A 26,555-nucleotide genomic window follows, 5' to 3' on the forward strand; every position below is an offset into this window, starting at 1 on the left:
TAACTGTGTTATAAGCAGTCATAACAATAATGGACTGGTGCTTATAGAGCACGTTTCTATTCTACTTGAGCACAAAGCGCTTTACATGCCTCTTTCACCCATTCATACAAGCAGCTTTTTTCTTCCTATGCACCTTCTATTTAACAGTCACACATTCACACTCCAATGAACACATTGCAGAGCAACTTGAGCGTCAGCATCTTGCACAAGAATACTTTGGCATGCAGACTAGAACAGCCAGTCAACCAACCTTCCAACTAATAGACAACCTGCTCTACCTACTGAGCTATGGTCACCATGGATGGATGAATGGACGGGTCAGCTGATGGGCCAAAGCCAACACTACATAATGATACTACATGGGAATATCAGATAATAATCAGATTAGAATTTTAGATTATGAGCTATATGCTAACATTAAGGATTTTCCTGTTATTGGGAAGACATTAACACCCAAATGTAAAGTAATCGACTGGGTCTTTAGTTCCTCGGGAGTATTATGTTTGAGATGACAACTAGCTGGGATGGACTTCAACTTTTGGACCTCTCCATACCTGTGTGTGCATGATCAAATGTGCTATAGAATGAGCACAATAACTAAATATGGAGCAAATTGCTAGCGTACTTTTGTTAAAAGGTTACTAAATTGGTTGCTAAATTCAGCTGCTTCCAGAATCTGTGATGCTAAAAAACAGTAGTGGAAAACCTTAAAGGTGCCTTTTATACAGAGGTTGGCAAAACAGCCTGGAGCCTTGTAACTACGTGCAACCGTACAGACATGATAAACTACAGTTTTTAACAACTCGTGCCACGATGAGACTGTTGTGTGCCATAATTGTTGAGTTGTTGGTCTTCATAGAGGTGCTAGAAGGATTGATTTTGCTGCTTCTGGACAGCGCCAGGATGTCGAGTTCCCTGTTTTTAGTCTTAATTTTAAACTAAGCTTAATGTAAAGTGCATTTACATGACACAACAAGCCAAAAGCAAAAGCAAATTCAATACTGAATAAACTTGTACAACATGTGCTCCAAGTGAGTAGAGAGGAATAATAATATTTTTGGAGCAATCACCTTGCCCGTAGGTGGAGGAGGTGGAATAACTACTCATTCTCTGTCACTAGCTCTATTAGAAGCACTCAAGAAAGCCAGTGGGCCCACTTAGCAATGCAATAAATACTCTGAGAGCTGAGGGACAGTGAGGAGAGAGAGAGCGAGAGAGGGGAAAATGAGTGAGACATAAGGGAGAGCTGCTAAAGAGATGAGAAAGAATACAAAGATTGGTTGTTAGAAGTCAGAACGGGGGAAACTGGGCGAGAGCAGAAGGAAGAAACTGTTATGAAATTAAAAGATTTAAGTAAAAATATTCAGAGTGACAGAAGAAAAAAAAAGCAAGTAAATCTCTACAGATACTCTCAAGTAGATTACTCTTAAAGAGACCCCAGTTGTAACACATATTTAATCTTTCCCCTCCCCTTTCCTCTTCCTTATTCTTCTGTGAGATGGGAATAGGTCACGGTGCCAGCAGCTGGTTTTGCAAACAACGGGGCGACATGGCTGACGTAGCTCAGAGGATTGTTTCCTCCCATTTCTGTTTTGTCTGGACAAGCATTCGCATGAATTATGACCCAGCCACTAGCAGGACACAGCAAACATATGCTAGCTGATTGTCTCATAAATTCACGCCGCACCTCACTGCCCACCATCCATTGTGCCGTCTGTAGTCAAGTAACAACAACAAAGAGCCCTTCCTGCCAGGCCTGTTTCAGGTCCCTGTGGTGATGACCAACAAAAGACGAGTATAATGTGATTTGTTATTGTGATATTTGCTGCAATTAAAGCTGTTGTTGGAGATTTAGATCCATGTTGGTGAGGGATTTAAGCTGGTTTAGTCACTGGAAATTTACTCTGATTCAATTCGGAGAAAAACGGATTGGCAAATCCATTTAAAAATAAAATAAAACTTCGGAGTTACAAAGCAGGCAACAACTCTCTGTTAAATCTAAACCAGAGGTACAACACAAGCAAACACAACAAACTCTTCTGAAACCCTCCACTTCACCTTACATGACAAAAAATGTAACTACACCTCACAACGACACAACTTTGGTGACAAAACTGCAGAGCAAGGCAGGCAGAAGCACGACACCTAGTTTATGCTTGCTGTTGTTACCCTGTATACAGCTTAAAAAGACTTTCTAGGGAAAACTTGCCTCCCAACTTTTACTCCTGCACCAGAGCTGGTACAGAGCTTTCTTCTGAATGGTAACACCTTCATTTTAAGACTGCAGCAAGTCCAGTGCCTCAAGCACCAGCATATATGGATACGGTGCTGTAGTAACGTCACATTTGGTGTGACATTACCAGTGCAGAGACCATAAACTAGATTTAAATGTAGGAAAGTATACATTAGCACTCCAGGGCACAAGTTTAAGAAATACTAGTCAGAGCAAATTTGGTTGAAGTCTAGTTAGTGAAAAATGGAAAATGACAGATGGGAAGAGGGCCATGTGACACATCAAACCTATTGGTAATGTCACAAGAAAAACAATGATGTGCTTGGTTTCAATGTAACTTTATTCATTCATGAGTTATTTACAAGTTTCTCTTTGTTCACAGCCATTGACATGTCAAAGAGGTTAACACTTGAGGAGCGGATTGAAATTGTGTTGATATCTGGTGCAGTAACTGGGTCATTGCAGCAGATTTCAATGCAAGACACCCTACGAGACCACCCATCTCCCATGCTACAGTTAGCAAACTGCTTGCTAAGTTTCGTGAAACTGGACGCAAGAAAACTGTCACTAATGAAGAAACATCAGTGGCTGTCCTAGCTTCATTCAGCAAGAGCCCACAGCGTAGCACTCGCCGCATGTCACTGGAGAGTGGCATTAGTCGAACATCCCTTCGGCAGATATTAGCTACTCACAAATGGCACCCTTACAAACTCCAGCTACTGCAGCATCTCAACGAGGACGACCCAGATCGGCGCACAGAATTTGCAGAATGGGCAAAACAAAAATTGGAGCAGGACTCTCAGTTCACGCAGAAGATTTTGTTCAGTGATGAGGCAAACTTTTATGTAAATGGTGAAGTTAACAAACAAAACCACCACTATTGGTCTGACACTAACCCACATTGGATGGATCCCTCCAAGACTGTTGGAACAACAAAAGTGATGGTTTGGTGTGGTATATGGGGTACAACGATAGTGGGTCCATTCTTCATCAATGGAAACTTCAAGGCCACTGGATATTTGAAATTGCTACATGATGATGTGTTTCCCTCTTTATGCACTGAAGCTGGCACGTTCCCTGAGTTTTTCCAGCAAGATGGTGCACCACCACATTATGGGTGCCAGGTCCGAGCATTCCTAGATGAACGGTTTCCTGGACTGGTCATCGTGGGCCAGTTAATTGGCACCCAAGGTCTCCCGATCTGACCCCTTAGATTTTTATCTTTGGGGTCATCTGAAGGCAATTGTTTATGGTTTGCAGATACGAGATGTGCAGCACCTGAAACTATGGATACTGGATGTCTGTGCTGGTATTTCTCCTGTGGTGTTTCTATCAGCGTGTGAAGAGGGTTGCATTGACAATCCAACACAATGGGCAGCACATTGAACACATTTTATAAGTGGTCAGAAACTTGTAAATAACTCATGAAAGAATAAAGTTACACTGAAAACAAGCACACCATTTTTTTTCTTGTGACATTACCAATAAGTTTGATGTGTCACATGGCCCTCTTCCTATTGGAAAAACAAAAGTTGTATCCAAGATGGCCGACTTCTAAATGGCCACCATGGTCACCACCCATCTTGAGGAGTTTGCCCCCTCACATATACTAATGTGCCACAAACAGGACTTTAATATCACCAACCATTCCCATTTTATTACGGTGTATCCATATAAATGGCCCACCCTGTAGTTTAAGTGTCACTAGAGTCTTCATGTCATCAGATGTTTGTCTCCTTCATGCTTTCGATGCCTTGATGTGAGCACCACTCTGTTTTCCAGATCATTTGGTCCTATTTTAAAGAGGGTTTTCCATGTCCTTTTTAAAAAAAAAATTTAGTTGTTCTTAGTTACTACTACTATTATTATTATTACCATTATTATTATTAATATTAATATTAACATTATTATTATTATCCTGGAGGACACAGAAGCCTTCAGGGTTGCATCCGAAAGGCCATTTGCCATAAAAAGCTGACCTTAAATTTTCTATTTTTACTTTTTTCCCCCACTTATTTGGGAAAATCCTACTGAGGTTGGAAGTTTAGCCAAGATGGCAGTATACAAGGCTGAAAACCAAAACACTACGTCAGAAAGAACTACAATGAACTCATATTACAAGATTAAAATAAGGCTAATCGCAGGAGCAGTAGTAATGGCGATGACAATGGTTCTGAATTTAGCCAAGGATATTGGACTCATCAATTTAACCTCAAAACAAGCAGGGTCCCTGAAAACAAGCATTAGCATCCAAACCTTGTTCAGGTATTCTCAGGGCATAGATTTAAGTGAGAGAACTGGAGCACAAATGAGTGGAACAAAATTAAACCTACTTCAAGGGGAGACTTGTTTAATTCTATTTGCAGACTATTAAAGCTGGCTGCTGCAGTCTCACTTCCCAGCCTCCATGTGTACATTAGTGATAACTAATGCACTGTACGTCTAGTAATCTCATATGTCTGCAAACTGCCAATGCCTAAATTAATGTACTTAATCAAATAACAGCCAACATTAGCAGATAAAGCACAGAAGTAGTGTTGGCACATCCATTTAACTAGACACGAGGTGTTATAAAAGGGCGACTGGATTCCATGTTTGGCAGCAGGGAGGACTCCTCTTCTGGGACACTGTACTTCTAATATTTACAGCATGTACACAAAACGACTGTGGACATCCTTCTCTGACCTAAGCTAAACAAGCAATAAGGACCTTTCTTCTTTGTTTACTTGCAGCTTTTGATATTTTGTGCACACATACCAGACAACGCTTACACCCCTCTGTGTAATCTCTGCTCTCCAACTCTGAGGCCAAGCTAATTACCTGAATTAAAGCGGGTTAGGGTTGTTATGCAAGCCGCCACAGAATTAACCTCGTGGGAAAGTAAATACTCGCACTTAGTCCCAATTTACATATTAAAAATTATTTCTTTTAAACTGAAAGACCGCTAAACAAAACAGTAAAGAAAATGATATAAAAACATTCCTCTATCAGTAACAGATTATTGCTTTTTTTTTTTTTTAAATCCTGCAGTTTTTACACAGGTGTGTTCCGTTACCTTTGATTCTTGTTGACTAGGCACAGTAGCCTGTGGTCGGTGAAGGTCCCGGTTTTGAGGTTCGTTCTCCTTTTCGCTTATTTCTGTCATTTTCTGTTTAAAAAAAATCTTCCTTCCTCAGGAAAACTCAACCAAACTGGCAAGTCCACAGCGACAGAGGAATCTGGAAACTACGCATGCAGAGGTGCAAGCATCCCTACGGTCTCTCGTGCAGCGACCCTGGACCGATTCTGACTGCTAACTTGTGGACAGCAGCCATCTAGGAATACGCTTTAAAGCTCTCTCTGTCCTATTTTTCGCTCTGAAGACACGGTGGGAAAAATATCCAACAGCTGCAGCCAGCCGGTTCGTCCACTTCCCTCCGCCGCCTCTCTCCTCTCTCTCACACCGGCCAGTTTTTCTCCGCTCGCTCGCTCACTCGCACACGCGCTCCTACAACAACTTTGATTTCACCGTCACAAGTGCTCCGCTCGTCCTGATTGGTCGAGACCAACGAAACTACGCCAAAAGCAGCAGAGGAGCTGAATTCTATAGGCTGGAAAATGATGACGATGAAGGGGCAGTACCAGATTCAGGTGAAAGCTGTTGAATTCTCCTTATAAGCATCGTATTTAGATATTCAGCGTCTATGTTGTTGTTACGCTTTTGCCTACAATGGAGAGTAAGGGCCAATAAAATAGTGTAAATGTCTCGAATGGTCGCTCAACATTGTAATGATGTGTTTCGACAGCTTATTTTCCTTCAGTGAAAGATTTCTTAGCTAACTGTGTTTATAAAAAGTGGTTTTATTATTTGGAATTAAACTTTGTCAACTTTGACTTGTTTAAATTTGCTCCAGCAAACAGTAGATTATCTCCACAATATTGCACGTGGTAGAAAATTCCAATATATCGCATATAAAAATAGCATGATTATGTTGTTGATGTTTAAGTGCGGTGCGATGCTAATACACTTCTCCTGATGCACAGGATATTGGTAGCAAGCCTGCAAATGTAATATTATTACTTCATTAGTGAAATGAAACTTCTTCCCCCACTGAAAACGGTTGCGTACAATATGATCTCATTCAGTTTCCTGAAAGCAAGACTGCATTCACTACTGGGGCAATATGCAGGGGTTGATGAAAAATGAAAGGCAATAAGGCTGAATTTCGTGCAATACAATGTTTATTTGTACACCACAAGAACAATGGTTAAAGCTAAAGGGACACTAAAGTAGCATAGTGGAGGTATGGAGGCAAATACAACCGTGTTTATAAAAGGTTTGCACTTCTAAATTTTGTGAGCAGGTGTCTGCACATGCGTATGGATACAAATCAGCAAATTATCTGATGCATACCCAGGACTGATTTATCTTGTACTTGCATACTATTCTTATACCAAGTTATTTCTCATAAATATGTGCAAGTATTTGATTTTATAGATTTTATCTTATGTATTTAAAATTAAAGTCCAATTTAAAAAAATTGAAATGAACAAGAAGAAAATAAGAATATATTTTAAAACAATACAATACTATGTGCTTAGACAGTTCACAAAGAGCACCAGCAGCAAAGCACAGGTGGCTGATTCAGCACCAAGGACAGCTCCTCCCCTCTCTTGCCTGCCTCTATGTGTGTGTGTCTGTCACTTATTATCAGCCTTACATGTGAAACTGTCTGGTTTTATAGTTGACAAGTTCTTTTCATTCCAATAATAGAACTTCTCTTATCATGCAAGGTCGTTTGTGTTTGTTGCAACAACCTGTATACAGCGTGTAATGTATTCCATAAAAACAAGCTAATTATAGAAAGGACTCAGAACAAAGCAGTGGCACCGACTGCTAATGATTCATTAATATTTAGATACTGTACTGAAAACTAAACACTTTGACAATGAGCATAGGGGAAACATATCACGCTGCGATGCTGCCCTGTCTAGTTTTATTTATGTGCACATTTAAAAATATACACAATGAAATGTTTTTATACAATATTTTCTACCTATTTATCTATCTTCACCAAAATATTCTATCTGAGGAAGATGATGTTTGTACACCATGTCCCAGTTTTTTTTAGTGGCAGTTGTCTGAAATAATCATAGCTGGCCTTGAGCAGTTTAACAGCACACTGACAGAGCCTGCCTTTGTCAATTTCTGCTGCAATGTTGTGTTATTTTGGAGCAGGAAATTATGTAAATTGAAGACCATATTATCTTATCTTAAATGCATGAAAAAGCTGATAAGGACTCTCAAGGGCTCCTCTGCGTAACTGTGTGTGTGAGCTAGTATCAGCTCTAGAAATGAACAGAGTGAGGTTATGACCTTCGTGCATACATTTTGATACTTCATAGGTATTTGTAATCATTTCCTGATGATTAAGATTTTTTTGCCCTTTTACATGTCACAGAACTCATCTGTGCTTTTTATCTATTTCTTGCTTTGCAAATATCATCAGCTGAGCATCAAATAAGAATGTACAACTGAATGTCCACATTTGTATGGATATTTTTGCTACATTTATTAGCCACTGAAAACACTTGGTTGCCAAATAATTATTATTAGACAAAGTTGATGTCATTTGCTGTCATGTCATGGCAGGATTCTTGCTGATATCTATTTTAAAGCATCATCTTTTAATATTTGCTTAAGGAAGTACGTTTTCACTCTACTTATGATACTCTGTCTTCCATATGCTTGCTGATTCTCTGTCTCTCAGCGTGTATTTTTGATGTCTAATTCAGGTTTAAAGGTAAATATGTGTTTGATTACAAGCCTTGACTTTGCAAAAGATAAAAAATAAAACAAATCCTTATCACATGTGAAGTTTGCTCAAAGTAAATATTCCAGAAGGACCAACAGCGTGCACTGGTAACAGAAGAAAAAAGTAAAATAAAATATTTTACACATGTTGTTTCTTCACTCTTTCTTCTTTTCCCTGCAGTTCCAGATGTCTTACTCCATTTTCCCGACTGTCATCTAAAATGCTCTCCACAGTGCACCAGTCTTTTTACGTCATCTTGTGTATGTGAATATAAGCGAGTGTGTGCATTTGTACTGTATGTTTGCGAAGTAGAGCTGCAAGAAGCAGGAGAAGGGGATTAGGGCCCTGTCTCTAGGAGGCACATGACCTGATATGCCTCTATTTAATCTCCCCATCCATTCAAATTAGCATAACCCTATTTTCTCTTTTGCTTCCCCTCTATCTAGCCTCTCTTCCTTCTCCTCTCCCATTTTTAAATCTGTCAATCTGCACGCTCCCTCTCATTTCCAAATTATCATTTGTCATCTATGCCAACTTTGATTCTCATCTGTTTCCAGGAGTAAAACTGTATTTTCCCAGCAGGCAGTCTGGAGAGACAGCTGACTTCAGCTGCTTCCCAGCACTGGGTGGCCAGACAGTTTTGGTTTTGCACTGAAATGCTTCAGTTGGGCTCTGCTTGGGCTGTGTTCGTTGCCTCCAGAGCTTGTGGTGCCATTCAGCCACCAATAAGTACAATTTATTACATATAGTAAGAAACAGATGAAGAACTGGATTGGTTTTAGTCGGGGTTCTCATTCTCTCTATCACTGACTTTGTGTTAATCTGTATTTAGCCTTTTCTTCTCCCTCTGTCTTTATCAGGTCATTTCTAGCTCCCTGTTTTAGATTAAAGATTTGTTAGGTACATTTTCAGTTAAAGCACCTTTTCTTGTAACACCTACCACTCAACCTTGTTTTTTATCTGCTCTTCAATCCACTTTTTGGACTTTATTGAACTCATGGATAATAGTGTCAACATTATCATAATCCTCAGGAGGATTACTGTAAGTTTGCTGGGTTGCTGTCATTGTAAAGCACAATCAAAATTCTTTAGTCATTGTCCTTATATGCCATTATTGGAAGATTATGCTGCATATGACCTTCCTGATGCAAGTTTTATCTTTCTATCATTAGACCCTCGACTTCAAAAGAATGCACACATTGCTCAGGCCGGGGGGTTTCTCTGTATGTGGCCAACAGATTTTATTAAGCATTAAACAAGCATTATACCCCAGAATTCATCTGGGTAACATTGGGTTGTAATGAATGCATTAGTCATCTGCTGACCTTGTCAGCTAAAACGTTTTTATTGGTCTCAGAAGCAAAAAGAACTTAAATTTTGAAAAAGTGATATACACTTACCGGCCTCTATATTAAGTACTGCTTGATGATGCAAATATCCAACCAGCCACTGGATGCATCAATGTATGGGTCAGCTGTGGCTCAAGTAAGTAAGGTTTATTTATATAGTGCTTTTCAAAGACATAAAAGTCACAAAGTTCTGTATGAATATATGAGTAACTGGGTGAATTAAACTTGTAGTAGAATGTGCTTTGATTGCTTACCTGACTTAAAATGCGTTGTAAAAGTACCAGTTCATTCACCATTCTTTCATGCACACATGGTCGACATAACCTGGTGAAGTTCAAACACATCATGAATCTACAGCAGCTGTGCAATGCCATCATGTCAGTGTAGACCAAAAGATTAATTATCATTGTCACCCACTTGCATCCATTATACACCCACAGTTTTTGAATGCTGCTTCTATCTTCAAAACCAAGGAATCACACAAGATAAATGCAACACCAATATCTATTTTATCACTCTGCCTCATCCATGTCATATTAAAGAAATCAAATATAATTATAAGAATAAATAATATGATTGAACTACATTATGTATTTGTTCAGCTGCACTTCATTCATACTGAAGTCTGTTTATTTGTATTCTCAGCAGCAAAAGCGTATTGCATATGTAAAAAAGGAAAATCTGTATAAAGCCTTTAAAAAAAGCCTTAAATGATGCAACAGAAAACCTGATAGATTGTCTCAAATAAGCCTCCATTTAGGTCCCAGTCACAGAAGGGAAAAAAATATGTCAACAACTGTGAGGGACCACAAAAAACCACTGGCTGGTGACTGACTGCAGGGATTTTTTATCTGATTTTTTTTGTAACCCAATGATCACTATCCCAGTCTGTCACAAGGCTAACACATAGAGACAGACAAATATTTAAACCCACATTAATACCTTTAGCCGGTTTAGATAACCCCATGCATTACTTTGGATTGTAGGACAAAGCCAGAATACCTGGAGACAACCCAGACACGGGGAGAACATGCAAACTCCTCACAGAAAGGCTCAAGGCTGGATTCAAATCCAGGACCTTCTTGCTGTGAAATGGCAGTACTAACCACTGCATCGCCTTAAGGCCACAAGGAACTAGAGATACTTTCTTTCTATATTTATATTAGTATAAATATAGAAAGAAAGTATCTCTAGTTCCTTTGGGTCCACTTGTTCCTTTAAATAAAACCTTACCACTGTGAGTGTGACAATTATAAAAGCGATGACAGTCATAGGATTGAAAAATGCTAAATTCGTTGATCAGACTAAGCATAGATTAACAGACACTTTCAGCAGTTACATAGCAAAGTCTGAGAGTATCTGCCAGCCTGTGCAGGTCACTAAGGACAGTCACATGTTATCTCGTGTGCTGCACACAGTGCAAATCTCTTTGCTGCCAACACAGCCCGAGAGCAGAAATAGCTATCACAACACAAACTTACTTCTTGGAAACTAAACTAATCTCTAAGAGATGCTGTAGTTTTAAATGGTTTTGTGTAATGGGAAGTATGTAGGACTTGGTATCTTTAGAAAACTGCTCACAGAATAAAAACACGTCATACAGGTCTAAAGGTTCTCCATGAAGAGACGGAAATAACAATGCTGGACACTGTAGCACAAAAAGTTGCCAAGTGCAACAAGCTTTGGAATTTTATTAAGAATCTGAATAGCCTGCAATAAGAAAATAGGAGACAAGTTGCATATTTCAGTTGTCTCATGAGGCCAACTCAGCCTTATTAAAGCCACTCAGTAAAAAAGTGTGTTATTTTAAAGATCATTTTCTTTTTAAATGAGAAAGCTTAATTTAAAGTCTTTGATGTAATGAACAACCTCAGATCTCCGCTGTATCTGGGTCAAATGTTAACCTACTAATTCCTGATAGGAGACAAATCTCTTTCATGATATAACAAGCAAACGTTTGCTCGTGTGTGAAACAGCCTTGTTTTTTTATTTATCACTTTGAAGAGTTTTTCATTGCTAGTTTGATCCACATGGAATACATGGCCCACTTTTTCTGTGTGGATTTTATTTTTTAATTTTTTATTTTTTGCCTTGTAGCCGAGCTATTTCCTTTCTTTTATTCCAACTTCACGTGTGGTTCTCTATTTTCATTCTATTTACAAAGTGACAGTATTTAATGACAATGTGAAAACACAGAGTCCCCAGTGTTTGCTCTACCAGGTCAGGTGGGAACTATGAAATATATAAGTGTGAGCTATCATGAAAAAAAAAGGATCCAAGTGAGACTTTCGGGGTGAGAGAGTAGCGATGGTGAAATGAGAGAAGGAACCAAGTCAAGTGTAGAGAATGAAATCTTATTTCATTCAGAATGATCACACTGTAGATGCGGTCCTCTAAAAAGATTTTTTTAATATAAATATAAAGAAAGAGATGTCAAACTTTGCTAAAAACAGTATGATTTATTTATACACCACAACTGTCATGAGGTCACAAGGAATGTGTCATTTTCCCTGCAGTAAAAAGCAGTTGTGAACATCAGTGCGACACTATTCAGGTAACTGACTGTAAGATGAATCAAAGACTCACACTCATCCTTTCTTGTGTTACGAGGCAGAAGCAAACAGACACGGTGACAGGTGGAGCAAACGCAGACCTGTCTTTAACTACGGTATAATTTAATAACAATTTTAGAAGTTATTAACAACAAGAAATTAAATTGTCTGACTATAATCTGATTATTTGAAAATGATTCTGACCTAATTGGAACAAGAAAGCATATTACCTGCTGAGCAACACAGCTCACTACAAGCTCAGGGAGCAGGACATGAAAAAGAAATGAACGGCCATTACATGATAGATAAACATACAGTAAAGTATTTATTGTCAATAACTTATATTATCTACAATTTGACCTAACGGTGTTGATAGTGGTGAAAAGACAGGGGATCAAATATAATTCAAACCCAATTCAGCCCAAGGTTTACATCTGATGAAAGTCATCAATTTGATGGTGAACCATCAAATATTTGGTTTTTATTTCACCAAAAAATGTGAAATGCTCTCCCTCCTGGGAACCGTAGGCCATCAGTTAACTCAGCGGTCCCCAACCCCCGGGCCTCGGACCGTGGGTTGTTTGGTACCGGGCCTCGAGAGTTGAGGCCCAGGTGTGAAATGTATGGTTTTCAGGGTTTTTATCGGTTTTCAGCGTTATTTTGTTATCGTTTTTATCGTTAACTTGGTTTTCCTGGGTCTTTTCACGTGTGTTATGAATAAATCTTCTTTTTTCGGTACCGGTACTAATTTTATTTTATTGTATTTATCCGCGACACCTTAAAGGCCGGTCCGTGAAAATATTGTCGGACATAAACCGGTCAGTGGTGCAAAAAAGGTTGGGACCGCTGAGTTAACTGACCAAACTCCTGGCCAGAGGGGATGTTGGCATCGTTGTAAAGAAGCAGACAAGTCAAATAATCATCATCATAATTTCATTTAGAAACCATTTTCAGTACTTCAGCTTCAAATATTTCAATTGGTGCTTTTGTTGCTTTGAAAGTGGTGATGGAGAAGTATTGAGAATATCAGAAGAAGCTGCACTGTGTCTTTGTGGATCTAGAAAAAGCATATGATAGGGTCCCAAGAGTGAAGCTGTGGTACTGCATGAGAAAGTCCAGAGTGGCAGAGAAATATGTGAGGGTGGTACAGGACATGTATGAGGACAGCGAGACAGGGTGAGGTAAGAGCGATGGATGGTTCAAGGTGGGGTTGGGATTACATCAGAGATCGGCTCTGAGAACCTTATTGTTTACAGTGCTGAAGGACAGGTTGGCAGATGAGGTCAGGCAGGAGTCTCCATGGACTATGATGTTTGCAGAGGAATGAAAGCCCACGCAGAATGCATGTGTGTGAATGAGAGGAAGATGTATAGAAAGGTGAGCATGCAGGCAGTAGAGATAGTGAGGGTCGAATGGGGTCAACCATCCAGAGCAATGGACAGTGCGCGATAGAGGTAAGAAGTGCATGTAAGCAGGGTGGAGTGGGTGGAGTGTCAGGTGTGATTTGTGTCAGAAGGATAGCAGCAAGAAGGAAAGGGAAGGTTTATAAAATGGTAGTGAGACCTGCTTGGACGTATGATTTAGTGACGGTGGCGCTAACAAGACAGGAGTTTGGTGCTAAAGGTGGCAGAGCTGAAGCTGCTCAGATTGTTATTGGTAGTGATCAGGACTGACAAGTTTACAAATCAATATTTCAGAGGGACAGCTCAGGTTGACTAGTTTGAAGACAAGGTTAAGACATGTGCAGAAGAGGGGGTAGGGGATATACTGGACAAAGGATAGATTGAATATGGAGCGGCCGAGAGATGAATAAATCAGAGAAGGTTCATGGATGCACTGAAGGAGGATATGCAGAGTGAGACAGAGAGACAGAGTGAGACAGAGGCAGATCATCCACGGTGGTGATCCCTAAAGGGGGGAGAAGAAGAAGAAGAAGATGTGACATACAAAACTAGATTCGATTGCTGATGCTGCATAGGAATAATTCGCTAAACAAATGTGGCAGCTATATTTAGCTTCACAGGCAGTTCTACTGTGCCAAACAGTGTCTCTTCACAGACTGCTGTTGCCTAAAGATTTACTCTATTTACTCTATGCCAATGATTACATGTGTTTTTCTTTCCCTGTGAGATCCAGCTCAAAATCCAGCCCAATATGAAAGCTATTTTGTTTGGTCATTACAGCTTTAAGGCTGAGGGTTCAAGAAAACATTTTAGAGATATGGAATGAAAGTGTTTACAGTGTGTGTGTGTGTGTGTGTGTGTGTGTGTGTGTGTGTGTGTGTGTGTGTGTGTGTGTGTGTGTGTGTGTCAACAGTAACAAAATGTCATTTACTCATACTGAGTAAGGTCATAACTAAGTGAAAATTTGTCACGTCCACAATTACACCCACTCGGTTTCTTACTTTGGATAATGATGCAAACTCCTTTTTGCGTTTTGAGGTGATGTTGGCAGTGGAAGGTAGGAATCTTTATCATTTTAGCCATGAGTCTGATAAATGCTGGCAGAAGACATTATGAGATGCAATCACAACAGCTTTTTAAAATACATGATATACTTGCTGTGTACCTAAAAAGCACCGCTAACTGTAGGTAACACAAGCTTTTGGTATCACTATGTTAGTGAAAAGTTATAAACTTAATTTTAAGTGGAGAGAGTCTTTAATATATCTTTACATTTTAGCAATATTTTCTTTCTCACGAGAGCAAAATATGACTAATATGATAGACTTTGAAAAGATGTCTTCTTGTAAAGTCGATCGAACCTACTCTGGAGCAGGACACAGTACATTATGCGTCTGCAGTACACAGCAATAGAGCAACTGAAAGAAAAACCAGATTGTCAGCAGCAGTGATTCTGTGAGCGAGTCAGGGATGAGATGGCTAAAGAAAAGGCTAGGTGGAGAGGATAGGCAGCTGGCCAGAATGACACTGAGATTTGTGTTCAACATGCCAAAAAGGGTTGGCACTGCCACTCGCTGACTCACACCCCAGCCTCACTGGGAGAATAGAGACAATAGACTCCCAAACACGTGGTGTAAGGGCCAAGTGACCCACTCTGACACAAATACCTGCCTTTTAGTTTAAACAGGTGCCCACAGCTCTTTAGGTTTTGAGAAAGAGATGGAGAGATATAATGCTGCATATAAACATTTGCTTAATTCATTTATTAGACCACCTGTAATAAAAACAGGAAATGCAAACATTTTCAGAGGTTTCTGAACATTTGTGTTCAGAACTAAGACATATATTGCTATTTATTAAACAAAAAACAATCTGAATTCACGTGTTGATACCCAAATTTGAGACGGCACACTGGACTTCAAGCACAACATTTAGCCAGTAAAACTAGTTCATCTATTCAGAAATACAAGTATCTTACTAAAAAAAAGAATGTGCTTTACCATTTTTTAGGATTTTGTAAAACAGTAAATTTGAACATTTGTGGTTACCGATAATTATTAGATTTGAGTATTAGTGCATTAGTATGTGTTCAGCACATAGTATAGGATTAACCATCACAGAATCATTAAAATTTTCATTTTGGGCCGATGTGATATAAGCCTTCCACTGTGTGGTGGTCAAACAAATTTGTTAAGCACTATACAAGAGAAAAAGTATAATGAGTCTGACTCTTAGAGCTTGTTAATGATTCTGTGTGTTTATGTGGTCCTGGGTTCTTTGACCCAGCGCTTTGGGTTTTTGGGCTGTTCTTAGTCCTTTGTTAAGAGTTTTCTTATTTGTGATTTGTGTAATTGTGTTTCTGGATTATCCATTTTGGGTTTTTTTGTGTTATCATAAAATAGATTTAAGTCCTTGAGGCTACATTGTGTTTTACCTGCTCTCTGTTCCCTGTCAAGTCTTAGAATCTCCGTGTGGTGTTTTTCTGTCTTGTTACTTCCTGTTTTTATTTTGATAGTCATTTGTCTCCGGTGCCATGTTTTAGTTTTACCTCACCACGTCTTGTTATCTGATTTAGTTCAGCTGTGTCTCTCAGATGTCTCCACTCTGCCCCAATTGCTATTCTGTGTCTGCAGAGTTGCTGTCTGCCTTTGTCTTATTGTTTGTTAGGCTTCTTTGGATTCTGCAATTAATTTTCTGCTATGGACTCAATAGTCCAGCTAAATAAATGTTGATTTTGTTTGTATGTTTGTTTGTTTATTGCTTTTTGCCTCAGAAGTCTACATTTAGGTCCTCTTCTGCCACTCATGACAGTATAGACTAGTATTACAGTCACTTAACTGAGTCATGTGCATATTTCATCCTGATTTCTCACTGTAAACAGCTCTTAAAAAAGGGAAAGCACACAGTGAAATGCATAGTGACACGGTGGCTATGAACTGTAGATGTACCTTCACTTCCTTCCTTTTTGCTGATGTTTCACAAGCGACACAGTTTTACAGCCGCTTACTTCAGTTTGCCTCAGCATTACTTGAAAACTTGATGCAGTTAGGGAAAATTTCCTCAGCACAGCATTTTAAAAAGACCTGCAAAGCTACACAACCATAAATTTTTCCCTCAAAGCATGTTATGCCATGAAGGAAACGTGATTCTGCTCGCCGTTGTTTTTCGGTCAAAGCAAGAATGATTACTTTACTATCGGACAGAAAATGAAATTGCAAACTGCTGATGAACTTGCATAAGCGGTTTGAATAATGGAATTCGCATCAACAAATTAATCCACAGCTTTCATGCTTCAGTTGCAGCAACTTGCCTAAGAAAAGCGGTTAAATTCAATTTCACTTGCAGCCCATTCAGTTACCCTTTCTCAACAGAACAATTAATATTCAGTGATGCTGATCTACATCTCTGCACACACAAATATGTAAATTACTGGCACAGTGAAACCACTGCAACATGGAGAAAAATTAAAAATATTCTTGATAAATATAAAACTCTTTTTTTGGCGGGTTACGCTCAGTACTGATAAAATGATTCAGCCTATAAGCTGCTGCATACTCCAAACAGTATAATCTGGACTTTGTCTGCAGCTCTTATTGTGCTATAATAACACCCCTAGTTAAGGATGCAGCATAAATAAATCTCTCTCTTCTCCTCCATCTTTCCTTTGACTTCTTACTTCTTTTCACCCTCTTCTAACCCCTTCTCCTCCTCCATTGCCTCCAAAAGCTGACTGTGTGCAGCTATAAAGCTTAACTAACTGGCAAATGACTGCCTCCCTCTTGCTTGCTTATCTACAGGATAAGCTGGGAGGTTATTTCCATGCTATACAGCTCATCAACAGTCGTGAACTGCAGCTCTTCCTTGTGTGCTCGAGGGTAAACCGCAGTTTGCTGAAGTCATCTCCCTAGCTGCACCTTATGTGTCTTACACACCTGAAATTGAAGGAATCTGCTACAACTGGGAAGAAAAGAAAATGATGCACAGTGCTGCATAACAGCAAGTGAGACAGATGAGCCTGACTGCAGCACACGAAGACAGGCAAGGAGTCCAAAAGAAACCAAAAGTAGAGCCACTGAAGGAGAGAGGGATGGTGTAGGATGAGCTACAGGAAGAAACCAAACAGACCTGGGAACTCAAAAGGAGAGGAGAGTGAATTTTTAATCATATTATGTAGAACAGAATAATGGTGGAATTAGAAATGAAATTAATTATGAGTACTACAGGATCAGGAGTGAAGAGAATCAGCAGAACATGAAATCTGGCCAGCATCCTTTCTGGGCTGCAAAGATTCTTAGCACCCCAGGTTGCAATCAGCTACAGTGGCACTAGCTTAACAACAACATCAGAATGCTAACAATTGGCAGGTAATTTGTATCTTGTCATTAAGCTTTTGGCTGGTGGTGGTGCTGCAGAGTAAAAGAATAAAGCTCCAGGGGACACAAAATAGTATCTAATCATCCAGGTGGATTTTCCCCTGTCAGTGGATCAAGCCAAACAACGAAACAACACTTACTGCTTAAGAGACAGAGTGTCAAAGTGGACACCAGGGTTATATTTAACCTTGGTTAAATATAAAACTCATTGTTGCAGCCAGGGACAGCACAAAAGTGATCCCCTTAAGCTGATTTTTAGTTTTAGTGTCCTTATATCCCCCCAAGTTATTGGTTCTGTTACTAGGTAGGTAACAGAAGCTAGCTGATGTAAGTCTATTGACCGCAACCAACCAACCAAGATGGTGACGTAAAGCTCCAAACTTACAGAAGAAGTCACTAAAAATGTTTTTAAAACTTTGTGTATCTGGATTTGAGAAATAAGTGGTGAAAGTTAGTGTTATGTCTATGTCAGTTTTTGAGAGCAGGGTTCAGTGGTGTAAATGAGCCTTTTTACATTTGGTGTTTTCACTATAAGCATATAGATTCGGTCAGGACAACCTGCTGAAGTTCAAAGTGAGCATCAAAATGGATAAAAAAGGGTGATTTTAGTGACGTTAAATGTAGCATGGTTTCATTTTTCAGAAACTGCTGCTGAGATTTTTCCACATAATAATCACAAAGGAGAAAGAATGGTATGCATGTTGAAGCCTCACCAAATTTAAGAACAAAAGACTGGAAAAACATTGCCTGGTCTACATCAGTGTCTAATATTTAGTTGGTAGGGTAAGAATCTAGTGTTAACAAGATGAAAGCGTGGATCCATTGTAGTTTGTATCAGTGGTTCAGGCTCCAGGTGGTTTGATGGTGTGGTGGATAGTTTCTTGTCACAATTTGACTCCTTTAGTACAGATTAAGCATTTGTTAAACACCACAGTCTGAGTATCGTTGCTGACCGCGTCTGTCCCTTTATGACCACTCTGTACCGATCTTCTGATGGCTGCTTCCAGCAGAATAACACACCATGTCACAAAGCTCAAATAATCTCAAACTGATTTCTGGAACATGACTATGAGTTCAATGTACTCAAATGACCTCCACAGTCACCAGATCTCAATCCAATAGATCACATTTGGATTGTGGTGAATAGGAGATTCACATCACAGATGTGCAGCCAACAAATCTGCAGTAACTTTCAGTAAGTTTCAGCACTTTGATGAATCAAATCACTTCATCATTTTGCTGATATTCTACAAAATCAATAAGACATATTCCTGTATGGATGGAAAAAATATCTTTTTAACCTTTGCCTCCCCTCATGTCTCAAATGACACATGAAACCAAGTTTTGATACAAACCTTTTAGCAAGCTGATCCTCTGAAACATTACCTCACTGTTCCTTGGATTTGCTGACTGGGCTGTTTTTTGAAGATTTTTTCCCCCCCAGAAGCCAGTGCTAAACTTTATAGCTTCCACAAATTAATAGGGTTATTTTATGATTTTAAAAAATGATTTAAAAAAGAATAAGAAAAAACGCTATTGTCAACCATGTGCACCTTGATTGGCTTCACATTCCTGTCTATGTCCCCAGTGCCCCATCTGAAGGGCCCCAAAGCAAAGTCATCTGATCCTTTGTACTGTATATTTGCAAAGGATAAATGCAGAGTGTCATATGCAGCTAAGTACCCTACGACACCACAGCAGGAGGTTGCTTGAATATCATTACTGCCAATGTGGTTTATCATGTCCTTGTGAATAATAAAGGAATCAAATCTTTCTGCTGTTGAGCTGCAGCACAGTCTGTTCCTCTTCTGTCTCAGCTTTCAGAAGCACCTATTTGCATCTTTTCTTCATGACTGCTAGGAATTTGACTTGTGGTTTGTTTTTTTACATTTTGGTTTCAAAACTAAAGAAAACTGTGAGATGCATTTATTTTCACCTTATTTAATTCAGTATATGTAGAGACATGTTGTAGAGACAGTTTGCTGATAGCCTTAAACACAGTTTATATATTTAGTCATGGGAATCAATGTAAATCATTGCATTTACACCAAAAGAGAAAACAGCATCCTAAAACGATATGTTGAATGTGTGCCCTCATTATGGGAACAGTAGCCCAGAGCTGAACTCCTTTTTGAGCCTCTAAAGTGGCATTTTCAGCCAAAGTTTTTATAATCAACATTCTCATTTCTACCAGGCCATCTTTTTGCCATCCTCCAGCTGCGAGCTTCTCTCCATTCCTCCCTTTGTGGCTCTTTGACTTTATATTCCCTGCTAACCTTTTGAAACTGCTGATGTGCCTTTTTTCTCCAGCACAGCTAATTTCTCTATTGTTGACCCTGTCACTCACACTTTCTGACTGCTTGGAATATATCCACATATTTCCTTTTCTTCCCATAATCCTCTCATTCTGTGCAAAGTCTTTTATCGTCTCTCGGGCACAAGCCTGATGTTGGCTAAAGGTCCGTGCGATGTTACTGGAATATGTCTGTGAAGGTTCTCAGTCAGTTTTTCCAAGCTCCTTTGACTGCAATGTTACTGGAAGGTTTAGAACTGGTCATGTGACACATATTTATTTATATTTCTCCTCTATTAATTGATTACTTTGGCATGAACAATCCCATTCTTCAGTGCAATGTAGATACAAATTTAAAGTCCTGACAATTTCAAATTTTATTACAGAGTACTCAGCAACCCAACATTTCAGACTGCCCCATTTTTTAAAGTCTAATTTAGCAAACACATTTTTGAGCTGTGCTGGAAGTTTGCTACTATGGATGGTGATGTTGGTCTGACCACAACTTTAGTCTTGGGTGATCACCTTGCTTTATATGTAGCTCCATCATGACTCCATCAGAAAATGGGTACATTGTGATTATAAAGAGACGGACATGGTCAGCAACAATACTCAGCTAGGCTGTGTTTAAGTAATGCTCAGTTGATAATAAGGGGCCCAAAGCGTGCCAAGAAAATATTTCCCACACCATTACGCCACCCTCTTTTTCAGACCATTCACTTTAAACCCTCGAGACCAACAACTGTGCCACATTCAAAGTCCCTTCAGTCACTATTCTTCCTCATTCTGATGCTCAGTTTGAACTTCAGCAGGCCATCTACATGTATAAGTTCATGGAGTTGAGCTACCATCTTATTGGTTGATTAGATATTTGCTTTACTAAGTACACCTCAGCTGCTTGTTAAAAACTGTATGTCTTACATCTAATCATTTCACAAAGACAAAGCAGAAAAAGCAATGACAAAAAAAAGAACGCACAGTGGCCAATTAATCTCTTTAGATTAAATGTCCACTGTGCATACAGTGATACACAGACGTTGCTTTGATTTAAATGTATCTGGTGCTACAAAGTCATACTACTTTATAGCACCAAATCAAAAAACTACACCAACTCATTCTGGCATATCTGTACTGTTAGGTCTTAATGCCGGTTAGTTTCCTAATAAGATTGCCTCAACACACAAGTATTTTTTGCTGATATTAAACATGACAGTATAAACATCTCTTAGTTCTGTCAATTTGGAGGCTCAAAATGAGCCCATTGTGAGCAAAGAAAAACCCTTTAGTTGCACTCTGAATCTACAAATCATCCTTTATAATACCTGTGAATAAAGATGTGAAAATCCATTTAACCTCCACACATTACCTTTGGGAAAATGACTCATTATAACGCACCCTGTAATTCTGCAGCCAGAAATAGAGCCTGATACACTGCTGCCATCTAGTGCCACGGACACTTTCCTCACTTTCTCTAAATGGTTGCGACTGGTGTTTTTGTTTGACAGAAACTTATAGTAATCAAATCTCCCAAAATACATTAATATGAGGAAACTGGTTCACATGTGAAATTTTTATTCCAACCTTCAAAAACAATTCCAGTTATAAAAAATAACTGCATGTCTCTTTTACTCCACCATTGGCATCATCATCATTATCAGTTACAGTCTTTTTACCTTCACTAATTTACTCGTTAACAATTTAAAATGTATCAAAAATCTACAAATTTGAAGGTTTTGTGAAAAACAAGGCAAATAAATGCTGTACCCTTCTGTCTTTACAATAACTTCCAATAGATGTCATACTGTATAATAGCAACCCATTGTTTTTTATGACAGAAGCAGAATGTAGATGGATTACATGGATAAAGAAATGGGGAAACGTACTAAAAAAAAATAAAAACATCTGACATCACAGGAAAGACAAAAATGGTTAACTTCTCAATTCGGAGGTGGCTTTTTATGTGTAGTGTTCACATTCACATACACCTAGCATCCTAACCACCCCGACATCATACATCGGTATTCATACAGTAAAATACAAAACTAAAATACAGCTTTAACAGTTCAATGATAAGCTACAGAGCTTTAATATTCCTATATCCAGCTCTAATCTGCAGCTTGATTGAAATAAATAGAAGTTTACTTTACGTTTTAAAAGGAATGGGTTAAAATTTGACAACAAATGAGTGAAATCAAAGCACTTTCTACATCAAATTAAAGGTTGCCGGTGAGGGCTGAGTCCATGAGGTCATCATCTTCATTTCTCATATACATTGGGCTCGGCCGGGAAGGCCGATCTGAACTTAACATGGACAAAGATGAATCTGAAGCTGAGATGGGAGACCTTGACCAACTGTCCGATTTTATTGGATGAGAAGACGGCCCCATTGACATAGATTTCTTTTTCTCTTTGTCCCTGTCCCGTTCTCGGTCTCTGTCCCTCTCCCGTTCCCTCTCCTTCTGCTTCTTTTTCTCCTTCTTGTGTTTCTTATGTTTCTCACCTGAGCTAAGGGGAATAGAGCTCATGTAGTCCTGGGGAGGAAGTGGGCGCATGGTCTGGTCATCGTCCGAGCTGGGGCTGTTCTGGTGAGACTTTTCAGCCACTGAGCTGCTTCCTGACTCGCTCTCACTATCCTGGTTAAGTGGGGTATATCCTGGTGAGCGGCTGTGACTGGGGGAGGAGCGGTCATGTTTGGGAGTCGAGCCACTGAAGAGTGGAGAAGCTTTCAGGCTAGAAATCTGAGGACGCATATTGTCACCAGATCCTTCTCCTGCTTTCTGTAGGGTCACTTTAGCCTTGATACTTGGAGAGCCACCGTCTGGTTTGCTAATTATAATCTTGGCCAAAGCAGTGGAACCTACCGCACCTGTTTTTGGGTCCATCAACTTTTTATCCCCACTGCTCCCCCCTGACACTGACACTTTTGCCTTTGCCTCTTTATCAGACTTTTCCCGCTTATAGTCACCACTTTGAGAGGATGAGACATGCTTGGATGGTGCCATGTTTGAAGGCCCACTGGGAACATTTCCAGACCCACCGCCAGGAGTAGATGACGAACCAGCTCCCCCTACTGGTGGCCCTACCTCACAACCATCCTCCCCTACTCCTCCAACACTCTTCAGCTTGTCTATGACTGCTATTAGAGAGGGTTTCTTGTTACGGCTAGGAGACTTTCCTTTGGCGTTTGGGTTATTTGCATTATTCTGGCCAGCCCCTCCACCACTGCCACCTCCACCCCCACTTGCACTGCCTCCTCCACCACTTCCCCCTCCACCACTGCCATACTGAGACTGAGAGCCTCCTGAGAAGCCAACTGAACCTGAAGATGACGAGGAACTGGAGGATGATGAAGAAGATGAAGAACCAGATGAAGAGCTTCCCCCAGCTGGTTTCTGTGAGCTCATGCCTCCACCAGAAGAAGACTTGGACCCTCCGGAGCTGCCACCTCCTGAGCCCATGGGGGATTTGGCCTTGGAAGAAGGTGGAGTTCCTGGAACCTGGGACTGCTGCATCTTCATAGGGGAGGATAATTTTTCACCAGAGCTACTGGAACGAGAATGGGAAGGTGAAATGTTGGGCTTTATGTTGGGATTCATAAGTGAACCAGGAGGCTTGCCCCCCTGAGGCTTAACTTTATTACCACTTCCTATTCCTCCGCCAGTACCTCCAGGCCCAGACAGGCCATGTTTGGTGATTGGTGAAGATCCTGGCTTGCCAACACCCATCCCTTGGGAGGAGCCTTTAGACTGGGATGGCCCACTTCCTCCACTCCCTGGTTTGGAGCTGTTGCCTTGTGTCATGGAGCCTTCCTTGGATTTGATCTTTCCAGAGGACGATGAGTGTGAATGATGGCTTTTGCTGCTGCTGGTTCCTCCAGTTCCTCCTGTGCTGCTTGTGGCTGAACTGCTGGAGGTGTATCCACTATGGGAAGAGGTTTTGCCCCCAGTTATGGTCCCTTTGGGGATCTGAATAGTGATTTTGGGAATTGGAGGTGTGGCACCTCCAGGGGGGGTTTGTGACCGTCCTGAGCTACCAGGAGACTTGGAACCGCCTCCACTTATGCTGCTACCAGAGCCTGAGCCACCACTAGGTGGTGTATAAGGCCGTCCCCCTGAGCTGTGAGAAGGGGATTTTCCATCAGGATCGAGCTTTTTGCGTTTGGGAGGTTTATCTTTAGATTTTCCCTCACTGGATGGCGTCCTGCTACGCTTCACCTGTTTTCCCTCTGTTGAGCTGCTCCCGATTCCCATCCCAGAACTGCTCCCACCGCTGCCCCCATTCTCATCTTTTGGCCGCATGAGAACCTGTTGTTGTTTAACTTTTGGTTCACCAGATGCTCCTCCAAGGCCCATGCTCAAAAGGGGGCTCTGGGACCCTCCACCATGTGTGTCTCCTAAATCAGGAGCTTGTCCCAGAAGTGGTTTACCACTACCACTGTTGCCTCCAAACACCATCCCAATATCAAAAGGCTCCTTTAGTGAAGGCTCTGGAGTGCTCTGTCCATGTGGAGTAGGATTTTGAGGCGTTCCTGATGGGGTATTCTGCTGGCTACCTCCCCCAAAACTCTTGACAAGGTCCATGTCTCCATCAGCACTTGGAGAACTGTCATCAAAGTAGCTCTGGGAGAAACCATGGCCTGAGGTAAGAAGGTCAGGGTTGAAGTCCGCGGCATCAGGGAAGAAGTTGGTAGAGGAAGAGTCACTGGTGGGAGTGGTAACAGTTCCGGCCGCCTCGGCAATCAGGTCAGCGGGGTCTGTGAAGGGATTCTCATTGCTGTTGGTATTGAAAATATCTGCTGAGTCAAACACTGCACTACCCTGACCTGAACTCGAAGAGTCACGGATAGGGGTACCTAGTGCGCCTCCATCCTCCCCACCGCTGCCCATTGGATGCTGCCCATGGCTCCCACCACTGCCTTTGCCAGTTTGTTCAGGTAAATCTGACAAGATTTCTGTGATATCAGGTCCAATACTATCAGAGCTGGAGAGACGGACCATACGAGGTGGTACGGTACCTGGTGGCTGCTGTTGCTGAGACTGGACATGAGACTGTGAATAAGGCATGCTGGGACCAGATGGTGGTGTTCCACACTGGCTTGGTGCAGGAGTAATGCTATGGGGCGTGTCTAAGCCATCACTAGTCAGGTTAACATCATAAATAGAATTCTGAGATGCGTCCACATCCATAGAGAGGAGCTCACGGTGGAAATCATCCTCGTGAGTGACTTGATGGTGCTGGTGGTGCTGTGGCATGGAAGATGACTGTTGAGATTTCATGCCTAAGCTACCGCCTCCAACACCAGCAGCTGTTCCAGGCAGCATGCCACCCTTTTCATTCCCCCGTGGGCGCTTCTTTTTTCCCTTCGTGCTACCTCCAGGGCAGGTTCCGCCCATGCCTTCTGTCCGTGGAGAACCAGAAGAATTCTGTCTCTCTAATGGACTAGACCCATACAGGGAAGCAAAATCTTGAGTGGGATTGTCTTTCAACAAGTTCATCAGCATGGGGTGATTCTTGGTGTTGCTGGCAGGGGAAGATGTTGGAGGTGGAGTTTGGTGGGGCTGTGGTGCATTCTGGGAGCTGGGACTAGAACCCACACTTCCAGTTATCTGTAACAGACTTGTTAGTATGGGATTTTGTGTGACTTTGTTATAGTCATCTGAATGGCCTTGACCTTGCTGCTGTTGTTGCTGCATCTGTTGCTGGCTAGCCACAGCTCCTGGGGTTAGGCACTCTCCTCCTTGAGCATGCCTGTCAGTTCGGGACATCCCATACAGAGAAGTGATTGGACCTGTAAAATTGGGCCCTCCTCCAGTAGGTGTGTTGCCCCCTGTAAGCCCAGGCAGTCCCATGGGATTAGATCCATCAGCTGTTACCATATTATAGGTGGGACTACCAGAGGGTGGAAGGTTGTTTTTCACCATAGTCTCCACGGTTTGTGCAATTAGGGAAAGGGCTGGAGTGTCTGCTTGAATGGTTTCTGCTTTCCTTCGAATTGCCCTCATGGTTACAGGGATGGACATGCATCTACAAAAGGAAGGAAACAATTACCAACCATGTACTAAACCGTGCATAACCACACAGTTATGGTGAGTATCTCACCTCTGGACCACTTTGGTGATGAATTCATCAGTGCAGATTAGAGCATCTGACACTCCTTTATATAGCTTGCAGGATACCTGTCTGGAGTCAATCACCTCCATCACCACTAAAGGAAAAAGATCACATAGAATAGAGTTACACAAAAAAAAGATATTCCAGCAGATTAACACATGAACCCCTTTAGACTGCAATCTACTCCAAAGCTAAAAGTGTAAAGTGGCTGCCTGCTAATAAACCTTGAAGTGACTGAAAGGATTTTTTTTTTTTAGTCAACATTTTACATCAGCCAACAGTGAAAAGACAGACAGCAAACATACAGGGAGTGCAGAATTATTAGGCAAATGAGTATTTTGTCCACATCATCCTCTTCATGCATGTTGTCTTACTCCAAACTGTATAGGTTCGAAAGCCTACTACCAATTAAGCATATTAGGTGATGTGCATCTCTGTAATGAGAA

The 26,555-nt window shown here is 40.8% G+C and overlaps 2 protein-coding genes across 3 annotated transcripts in view; both read right to left on the reverse strand.

Annotated features, from left to right (window-relative positions):
- LOC102198721 (SH3 and cysteine-rich domain-containing protein 2) overlaps window positions 1-5,704 on the reverse strand; it is a 33,789-nt gene extending 28,085 nt beyond the window's left edge. For both annotated transcript variants that reach the window (XM_005736341.1, XM_005736340.1), the window contains exon 1: window positions 5,289-5,704. In XM_005736341.1, the coding sequence (XP_005736398.1) occupies window positions 5,289-5,378 (90 nt within the window). In that variant the 5' untranslated portion in view covers window positions 5,379-5,704. The remainder of the gene's footprint in view (window positions 1-5,288) is intronic.
- Window positions 5,705-21,559: 15,855 nt separating this feature from the next.
- med1 (mediator complex subunit 1) overlaps window positions 21,560-26,555 on the reverse strand; it is a 12,989-nt gene continuing 7,993 nt past the window's right edge. The window contains exons 15-16 of the mRNA XM_005736342.1: window positions 26,098-26,203; window positions 21,560-26,022 (exon numbers count right to left, since the gene is read on the reverse strand). Coding sequence (XP_005736399.1) covers window positions 22,212-26,022; window positions 26,098-26,203 — 3,917 coding nt within the window. The 3' untranslated portion in view covers window positions 21,560-22,211. The remainder of the gene's footprint in view (window positions 26,023-26,097; window positions 26,204-26,555) is intronic.

The sequence above is a fragment of the Pundamilia nyererei genome, unplaced genomic scaffold (assembly GCF_000239375.1).
Source record: "Pundamilia nyererei isolate P.nyererei 1_Seehausen unplaced genomic scaffold, PunNye1.0 scaffold00069, whole genome shotgun sequence".
NCBI lineage: Eukaryota > Metazoa > Chordata > Actinopteri > Cichliformes > Cichlidae > Pundamilia > Pundamilia nyererei.